The 10,578-nt window shown below is 30.1% G+C and overlaps 1 protein-coding gene across 1 annotated transcript; it reads left to right on the top strand.

Moving 5' to 3' along the window:
- Positions 1–3,445: 3,445 nt before the first annotated feature.
- Positions 3,446–6,675, top strand: LOC146902341 (heparanase-like protein 3). Its single transcript, XM_085736782.1, has 9 exons — positions 3,446–3,898; positions 4,059–4,095; positions 4,205–4,388; positions 4,540–4,688; positions 4,975–5,205; positions 5,294–5,483; positions 5,570–5,695; positions 5,914–6,013; positions 6,134–6,675. Exons 1-9 carry the CDS (start codon positions 3,686–3,688, stop codon positions 6,449–6,451), a joined length of 1,548 nt encoding a protein of 515 aa, XP_085592908.1. The 5' UTR covers positions 3,446–3,685; the 3' UTR covers positions 6,452–6,675.
- The last annotated feature ends 3,903 nt before the right edge of the window (positions 6,676–10,578 follow it).

The raw sequence follows: 10,578 nt of genomic DNA, 5'->3' as shown, positions 1-10,578 counted from the left end.
ATTCCAAATGGTTTAAAAATGGTGATTGATTTTCTTATTTAGTTAATTACACTATTTAAAAATGGTGATTTCATATTGAAAATTCCAAATGGTGATTTATTCTATTTAAATTACAAAAATGTAATTAAATTCTTAAACTAGTTTTAGCTCATATAAAACACAATTAAATTCCAAAACTAATAAAGCTGCTTTATTCTATTTTTATATATTTAATTTATAATAACTTATACTATATTTTTAAAATTACTATATAAATAAATATAGGTAAGTTCAAGAAATTAATTTGAAACCATATTAAATTTACAACTAGAAAAAAATCCATATTAAAATTTGAAACCATGTTAATTTATTTACGGAGTGTCCCAATCAGCCTGTTATCCATTTACACACTTACTACATGCGCTGTCACTTTTTTTTTTGTTATTTAATTGTGGCCATCTTTCACTTTCTTGCATCATCTCTAATTTCTTTTGGTACTGTAATTTTCTTGCATCGTCTTTCATCTTTCATTTTTTGCTCTCTTAGTTTATATAAGTTCTCCTTTTTCAATCTTATACTCTATTGTGGCTATTACTTAATATTTTTTATAACAGGTTTTTCATATTTTATCACTAACCTTTTTTATTATAAATATTTTACTCAATATTTTTAGTATTTGAATCTTTGTACATTTCTCTTGATCAATCATGATTTTTCATCTAGACTTTTTAAAAGAAAAAATCTGAAAATCTAAAACGCACAAATGTTTATAATGTTCATTTTAGAGCATGATTCTCATAATACATTTTAACTTAATTAGTTTTTTGTGTGAGTTACTTTTGCCTTTTTTCCCTCACTCTTTTTCTTTTTTTCGTTTTTCTTAGGTTACGTTACGTCTATGTCCCATCAGATATTTATTTTAATCTACTTATAGCTTAAAATATAGTCTTTTTATGATTGATTATTTATTGAATCCAAGTCACCATATTTTAATCTCTGTTTACTCTGTTGGAGCCTCAAATTGTTAATACTGTTTGGTACTTGTTCTTATTTTGTTGCAGATCGTAGCTGCATTCCTATTCGTCATTCATAAATCACAACCTACAATATCAGGCAAGTTTTTGTACTCTTCATATGTTTCTATTCTACTACTGCCTCTGTTCCGTTTTATACGAGTCGGTTTGGTTTTTAACACGATTAAAAAAATATATAAATAAAGAGGAAAGTGGAATATATTGTATTGGGAATGATGAAAGTAGTATTAATTAGAGTTATATTGTATTGGGAATGATGAAAGTTGTATTGAAAAGTGAAATGACTCGGTTATTTTGGGACACTTTTTTTAAAAATGGGTCGGATATTCGAACGGAGGGAGTAATTGCTTTTGATTATTATCCATGCCATTATTGCATTTCTTTTTCTTATTGGTTTTTAAATTTTCTGTCTGTTTGCCCATCAAATATGAAGCAACACCATGAACGACAAAAATATTAGTTGGCTTATTTTTATTCAAAAAGAAAAATTATATTTTCCATAATTCAGAGAGATAGCCCAATCTTAACAATAAAAATTGAAATAAGTGGATGTGATTAAAACATCTTACGTTCGCTTGTTTTTTACCGTAAACAATTTCAGATTTTAATTAGGGATTATGATTCATATTTCACACAATGAACCAATTTTGACCGTTGATCTAGATCCAACGACCAAGTCGAAGTACTACGTGACATTGTTAGTGTGTCTAATCCAAGTCTTTTCAACTACTTTGGATGTCTTTAGAGAGAAGCTAGATCCCCTACTTTTTTCATCGCTTTTGTAGTTGTCACACCTCTCTTTTCGCGACATGACACCCATCTAAATCACGACCATGACAATGTCATCATCTCTCTATACAATACATTTTTTCTTTTACAATATAAAGGATGCCTTGTTATACAGATAAATTTTGAAAAATCAAATATATTAAAAATTCCAATATTTGATAAAAATGTAAAAGTTATCTACCATTAACTAGTTAGAGTATATCTAAGTTGTTCCGTAAGTGCAACTTCGACAGTAGCTATCAAAAATATTATTTATAGGTGTTGCTCGAATCTAGATTTTCCACTTCTTCACAAAAATATTATTTATAGGTGTTGCTCGAATCTAGATCTTCCTCCAGATGGAGGCCCTTAACTGGTCTTTGTTAAGTAAGGACTCTATCGAGATGCTTTCTGAGAAAACATCTCTGTTCTTTGGATCATATGATGTCAGTGCTCATATATGTTGTTGTTTTCGTTTAGTTTGAAAAAGAGAAGTGTTTTTGTCGACGGAATAATTAACCAACTTGGTACTTTCAATTCAAAAAAGAATATCCTTACCCCACCACAGCGACAAGCACCACCACATTCAATTAGGCTCTATTATTTCTAGGCTCATATATAGATAGATTAGATAGAATTGAAAAGTATGAAGAGAAAAAGGAGGGAAACCCATTTTATTCCTCCAACCAAACCAAAAGTCTTTTAGAAAATGGTGAATATCAGGAATATGATATCTAGAGAATAGAACAAATGATAATAGAAACGTCAATATAGAAAAACAATATATTAATTGATAATGACGGTTAAAACATTTAAGTTTATTGACGTTTCTTTGATTAATAATATATAACAGTTAAGTCAAAAAGGTACAAACTTTGATAATCACCACATTGCACAAACTTGTTTTAACTTTATAGTCTAAAATTGAAATGAGAAAAAAACAAATTGTATTTAAATAAGATAAGTTTTCTTATCCCCTCAAAAGGAAATATAAGTTTCAAATTCCAAATTTTGATATTCACATAGGAGTTTGTGAGAGATTATTTGAAAAAGTTTATAGAAACAACTTATACAATATTTATAGTTATTTTATTATTCAAGTTCTAAGAATATAAATACAATAACGTAATATTTGATGAATTCAATTAATTTAATATACACTTCAAAACTCAAACAACAATCCTCTTAAGAAATAAAAGATCCTTAATCTCAAAACTCTTCAAAACTACAATCATAAACCAGAAATATGAAGAGAGACAATACATATTTTTTTTTAAGGGAAGAGACAATACATAATATTTTAACTTTTCGATTTCATGGATTAATTTCTAAAGTTGCATGTAAAAATACCCGTTTCACACGAAAAAGAGAATATACTTGCCCCAAATTATGCTGATGCTTTAGTCTTCAACTCTTTTTTTTTTTTTTTTTTTTTTGAGGGAAACTCCTAGTTAAAACCAAGTTTGTCACAATTTAGTTACCAATGCTGATTTGGAACAACATATAATATAACTAATCATTTAATCAATGAATTAGTATTAGTAATTTATTAGTATTTACAAGAATTACGGCGATAAAAACAGTTCTTTGATTATTTCTAACCTGAGACAATGAGTGAGAGATCTCATTGTTTATATAAATATACCAAATACTTTGCCAGCAACATACACATGAAACTGTACTGTCTTTTGCAGCAGGCCATTGTACTTGTAACAACTTCCTTGTTACAAAGTTTTTGTCATTCACAAAACAAAACCTCTGCTACTACAGCAGAGTAACAAAACCTCGACTGTTTTTTTATAGTTTGGTTTTGTTAACCCATTTATGAAAAACCATAAAGATCTTAACTTTGATTGATTTTAGGAAATGGGTTATCAAAAAAAGCTTCTGGGTATGTTTTTTGGATGTACTTGGTAAGCTTCAGTTTCAGCTTCATTGGAGTGAATTGCATAGGATTAGGAAATGATTCAGCTGTGAAAGGGGTTGTTGTCATTCATGGCAAAGCTTTTATTGGAAGGATTGATAATGATTTTGTTTGTGCAACTATTGATTGGTGGCCACCTCAGAAATGTGACTGGGGAAGATGCAGTTGGGGTCATGCTTCTCTTCTTAATCTGGTATACTTTCATTTCTGAATCTGTTAAAAATGTGTTTTTTTTTTTTTTAATGTTTCATTTATGGTGTCTTAGTTTTGTTGCAAAAAATCATTATCATATACTTTTCATTTATGCCTAGTGAAAGAGATAATTTACATATTATGATTTTAATCTCATGCAGGACCTCAACAACAAAATTTTGTTAAATGCAATAAAAGGTAAAAGAAAATTCACATGCCTGTTATTTATTTTCATAATAATTCATGTTTCATTGTTCTTTTGTTAGAGTTAATTAAGTTATCATCATTGCCTTTGAATGTTTTGCAGCCTTTTCACCCTTGAAAATTAGATTGGGTGGTACCTTGCAAGATAAAGTCACATATGGGACTGAAGATAATAAACAACCTTGTACTCCATTTGTTTTGAAAGAAAATGTTAAGTTTGGTTTCACTCAAGGGTGCTTACCAATGCAAAGATGGGATGAGCTAAACAGCTTTTTCCAAAAAGCAGGGTAAAAAATCAGTTCTCTCCCTTTAGAGTTATCAAAAAACAAAAATGAAATTGTGTTTCTACGCGTGAATTAGGACTCAACAGATTCAACTTTTATAATTTGGCAACTGTTTTATGAAGTTTACCATTAATCAATGGTAGGTATATTTCAGGGTTAATGTTATATTTGGATTAAATGCTCTTGCTGGAAGATCTTTTGAATCCCAGAGTTCTGCTGTTGGACCTTGGAACTACACTAATGCCGAGTCTTTTATACGTTATACTGTTGCAAAGAAGTACACTATTCATGGTTGGGAATTCGGTAAGTGAATGTTTCCTTCGTTAAAAATGTCAATGTATTGGCACAATTAGACTGAAAATCAAAAATGGTTATCTTAAGATTTTCACTTGAAATTCTCATTATCTCCGTCACAAGCCATGAGTTCACTTGAAATTGATAATAGCCATTGGTCAACAAATTAAATTTATATATATATATATATATATATATATATATATATATATATATGTATATATATATATATATTTGCAGTTATTTTTGGTTAAAAGGAAAATAGGAATTACAAGGAGCTTTTTTTATTGGACAGGTAATGAATTGTGTGGAGCTGGAACTGGAACAAGTGTAGCTGCAGATCAATATGCTTCTGATGTAATTGTTTTAAGAAAGATAGTTCAGGCTGTATATCGAAGGGTTAAGCCAAAACCACTAATCATTGCACCTGGAGGCTTCTTTGAGGCAAATTGGTTTAAGGAATTCTTAAACAAATCGGACGAATCCACAAATGTGGTCACCCACCACATTTATAACCTTGGACCAGGTATGTTCCAACAAAACAGCATAAGAATTTCACAATGTTTTCCCAATTTTCGCGAATTTGATTATAACAGAAAGCTACTTACATACAGGAGGTGATCCGGGCTTAGTTGAAAGAATTCTCAATCCATCCTCTCTTAATGGAGTGGCTGACATATTCAGCAGCCTTAAAAATGTACTTCAAAGTTCAAGAACCTCAGCTCAAGCATGGGTTGGTGAAGCAGGAGGGGCTTGGGGTAGTGGTCATCATCTGGTGTCTGATGCATTTGTCAACAGCTTTTGGTTAGTGTAACGAACCGTGATTTTTCGGAATATCAGTATTCAGTAGGAATTCCTAACGCTTTATCTGATAATCACATCAAATACAGGTATTTGGATCAGCTTGGCATGTCAGCTACTTATGGCACAAGAACATACTGCAGACAGACTTTGATAGGAGGAAACTATGGTTTATTGAATACCACTACTTTCATGCCAAATCCAGATTATTATAGGTACTAAAAATTGAAATTGAATTTCATTATTGAAGAATGATATATCGCAATTAATATTCAACTAATTCGGTCCTTCATTAGTGTCTGTGATGCTTCATTAATTGCCTGCAACTTTGAGAAAGGTCCTATTTTGAATTTAGGGTCCCGTTTGAAGTAAATTCATAAATCATAATGCTATTTTGTGACATTAATAGGGTTATATGATTTCTTTCTTACAGTGCTCTTCTTTGGCACCGACTCATGGGAGGACGTGTCCTGTCAGCTACCTTCTATGGAACACAGAAGATCAGAACTTATGCACATTGTGCAAAGGAATCTGTGAGTGAAGTCTTGTATTTGAATGATTATTTAACAATTAACGTTTGTCATTTTTTTTAATACGATTATTTAGTAGCTATGCTATTTTGTGATATCTGATTTGATGATACTATCTTGCAGAAGGGAATCACAATACTGTTTCTCAATTTGGACAATAGCACCACTGTTCAAGCCAGAGTGGCCTTAAATTTTGCCAAGAAACCATCCACTCATAATGTGGGAGAATCACAAAGAAGAGAGTACCATTTAACAGCAAAGGATGGAAATTTACATAGCCAAACTATGGTACTAAATGGAAACATTCTAACTGTAGATTCAGCTGGTGATATTCCTTCACTGAATCCTATATATGTTGATTCTTCAAAGCCAATAACAGTTAGGCCTCTTTCTATTGTATTTGCTCATATACCAGATGCTGCTGTTAAAGCTTGCAGCTAGCTTAGCTCAATGGCACTAGGCTAAACCGAAAATCGGTTTCCCTTGGTGATTGATAAGCAAATTAAAAACAGTATAATACAAGAAAAGTACTATTGTTAGATTGTTTGGAGGGCGAAGCCCTAGGATTTTGATTGGTTTTGCATAATCCCAATGCACTATTCAGTTCATTATGACAATTGTAAATTTCATTATAAATTGAAAGTGACATTCAGTTTCTTGCCTTAGGTAGTGAGTCATTTTCTCACACATGTTTGATTCCATAATGCTCAAGTCAATTTCAGTTGTAATAAGTTTTTCAGGCATATTTTTCTTTTTTCTTTTTAATAAAAAAAAACTCAACCAAACCAATATAGCGTGACACAAGTGATAGATACTTAGGTCTCTTAACTATTTGATTAGGAGTTTGATCTTTGGTTGGTGCATATGAAAAACATGTGCCGACTGTCGGTACTCGGTAGATGTCAACCGCTTAAATGAATATCAGTCATTTTAAGATATTAATCTCTCGTATTTGCACGATGATATGTTAGGTTATCTATGCCGGAAAATGAATATCAGTCATTTCAAGATATTAGTCTCTGCATTTGCACAATGATACATTAGGTTATCTTAGTCAGAAAAAAAATCAACAAAATGGAATTTCAAGGACACTCCATGATCCATTATTGACAAGTGATTGCCACGGAGGTCAATCAGAGGCATGTGTACGTTACCCAAGTTTATCTTTCAACTAACGTTACAGACATATATGACAGAACAAAAGAATGAAAAATTAGTGCATGGAAGTTTGGTGAGATACTAATGAGTTAAAAAATGTTGACACTGCTCAAATTGTCTTCTATATGGTTGAAACTTGAAACCGAAGCATCAAAAGTTAGTAGTGCAACAAATAATTGACTTTGAGATTACTACACGACAATACATTTTTTTTGGTGACCAACCAGCATCCTCTATTAAAAATATACAACTGAAACATAATAATAATATAATAGTAATATACCACTCAAATTGAAGAAGATCGATGTTGCATATAGACATAGTGATATCTACATCTACATAGTATAAAGATGAGTATTCAAATCAAATACCGAATAATATGTGTCATATTATGGGAAAAAAATCCATCAATACAATGAAACACGTACACCAAACACGACAACCGACAACTTACATTCCAAGAATGAGTTATATCACGAACATAACCAATGAGGGGCTACACCTCCAATTCCAGATATAGCCCCAACAATATTAGTTATACCTTGAGAGAAAATATAAAGAGAATTGTCAGATGCAATTAAAAACAAGTATATATATGAAGCTACACATGTTTCTTTAACTCAAAAATATATTTTGATTTAATTTAGGATTAAGTAGCAATCTTGAGTTAGTCCTAGACAACTTAGGTGAAGAGGAATTCTTTTTTTGGTGGGTTGGGAAATTCGGATACACTTTAGTTTAAAGTTTTTAACTAAGGATTTGAGAAAATAGGATATCTTCAAGATTAGAATCGGACCAAGATACATAATACGTTGTAGGATACAATACAGATACGGAAAACTCTTGAAATTCAAGATACACTGTGGCCTAGTTACGATATCAAAACTATATGAAAAAACCTATATAATTAGACGTAGAACACTTGTAAAGAAACATTAACCATTATATAACTATAAGATCATAATTTACAAAACGAAGTTTGTGATCTTAACAAAAATTGTAGAGTTTTCATCTAGATTAAGGTATATTTTAGCTTTGTTTGGCAATGCTAAAATATAGAAAGAAAAAAAACTTTGTTAAAAAACTTTGAGCTTATAGCTTACAAGTTCATATAGAAAGGAAAAAAACTTGTTCGATAAAAAAATTCTCCGAAGATTATAGCTTATTATCTTTATAACTTATTTTGATAAGCTAATTCAATAAACATTTTTTAAGAAAAGCTAATCCAATCTATCTATCTATCTATATATATATATATATATATATATATATATATATATATATATCTTTGAATTAGAAGCTTGAACTATTCTTAGGCTTCCATTGTGATGATGTGACATCTCTAAAAAAGCATCTTACTCTATGCTAAAACCTTATACTATCATTTGATTCATTTCTTATAATTAATGTGGCATCTCTAAATAACAAACTCATGAGTTTCCCTAACTATAACACTCCTACAACAAAATAAACTCATGCATTAATATAAATATGTAAATATATGTGCTCACACTAATTGGTTTGCTTTGTTTCGACTCATTGTCTTCATTCATAAAGGAAATAAATCATCTGTTATAGGTGAAGTAAATTAAAAGGTTTGACATGCTTCAACTACTTGCCTTCTATGAGTAAAAAATAGACTCCTCCGTCAAATAAAAAACATCACTCTTTATTTATTCTTATTCATAAATACACCGGTTACATGTATCATTCACCTTCTATATGTTAAACTACCATTATGTACCTTCAATGGATATAAAGTTATTGTTGCTTATATATATTGAATCATTCCAAGATGTTATGTATAGTCAATCTCTTACTTTAACATGTATGTGACTCAATGATTAAGCAATTTGCATACGTATGAGATAATTGTATTTCATTGGTGTTTATAAATTGTAGTTGTTTGATTGCTCTTATATTCTTATAATTTTTTTCTACATCCTATTCATGTTACTAAATCTATTATAGAAATCAATATCACCTAAACTAATATATATTTAAATTTTCGTTTCAGTCCTAGCCGAAAAATGTTTCATGAGAGTGATTTTATAATAGTGGTTTGTTTCTATCATCATGCATGTGTCTAATAAGTTGTGAAGCCTTTGAAGAAGTTGGTTCTAAATGTAGCAAACTAATTATTGTTTTTTAGGGAAGGGTAGCAAATTAATATTAATTTAACTTACTCTTAAGCAAGTATGTTTTTTTTTTTTTGATTAATCTTGAGCAAGTATGTTGATGATGTGGCATCTCTGTAAATGCTTCAACATTGTAAAGTTAAGCCATTTCAATGTCAAGTACACTATCCCAACTTCATCTTCTCAAGACCTTTGTCTGACTTTGTTAATACCTTGAGTTGTACTATCTCTAAAACATTTTTTTCCAACAAATATTATACTTACCTTATAAATGATTATATTACTTTATAAATGATTTTTTTTTGTTAAAGCAATGAAGATAAAATGCAAACCAGGATTAAAGTCTGAACCTGTTTACAAAAGAGGGAAAAGAAGCCAAAGGCTATCCTATAGCAACAAACTAAGTGTAGCATGCCAAGAAAGCTTATGGCTGCACATGTCCCTAAAGAATTCTAATCAGATATAGCATCTGTGAAGCAAAAAAGATGAAATGGGTATTGCAATGATGAAAAAAGTAATGGAACAAAGACTAGCATGTAATAGATTATCCTGTAAATTACAATACATATTTCCTATGGACGCATAACTACCAAATTATTACAGTAAGGATGAAAGATAATATTAATTTTATTATAATGTCCTTTAACTATCTTTGAGTAACAATTTTTATTAAGTGCAAGTATTGTCCTATTCAAGACGGTTGTGTGTATAAATACATGATTTATGCATCGATGTTACATGTTTGTTGTATACATTTTGTTATGGATTATATTCACTTTTTCCAAACAACTCTCTAATGGTACCTTTCAATTTTATATTGTGAATTTTCTATTTTATTTCTCACAACTATTTATGTAGTGTCTCAAGTTACTTTATAATATAGTTTGACAAAATATTTCATCTCTAATTTTTTTTTTATAATTGACATGGAAATCAATACAACATTTTGTAGTCTACTAATTTTATAACTTTATTTCTTACTTTTTTTCTTATTGCTCAGTATGGAAATAACTATTTTTTAAGAGGATAAAAAAGGCCCCTATTGTTGCTTCAATTGTATTCTTATGGAATTTGTATTACTGCAATTTTGTATAGGAACAAATATAGATAAAAATTAGTTTTTTATCTTTAAATAATTTTTAAGAGGATAAAGAAGGCCCCTATCGTTGCTTTTTTTTTTTTACTCATTAATTGAGTACCATTGTTACTGCTACTATGAAGAAGAAAATCTTCACTTAATTTATTTTCTTGCGGTTTTTCTCCATCATATAT

Source organism: Medicago sativa, chromosome 8 (genome assembly GCF_051527215.1).
Source record: "Medicago sativa cultivar Bolivia chromosome 8, Bolivia_mono, whole genome shotgun sequence".
Classification (NCBI taxonomy): Eukaryota; Viridiplantae; Streptophyta; class Magnoliopsida; order Fabales; family Fabaceae; genus Medicago; species Medicago sativa.
This window is presented reverse-complemented; position numbering and strand designations above follow the sequence as displayed.

Excerpts from the sequence above, each read along its gene's own strand:
- LOC146902341 (XM_085736782.1), top strand. The coding sequence starts at position 3,686 with ATGTACTTGGTAAGCTTCAGTTTCAGCTTCATTGGAGTGAATTGCATA. Across the intron at positions 5,206-5,293 it reads CATTTATAACCTTGGACCAG|GAGGTGATCCGGGCTTAGTT; the intron begins GTATGTTCCAAC and ends ACTTACATACAG. Across the intron at positions 6,014-6,133 it reads CACATTGTGCAAAGGAATCT|AAGGGAATCACAATACTGTT; the intron begins GTGAGTGAAGTC and ends ACTATCTTGCAG.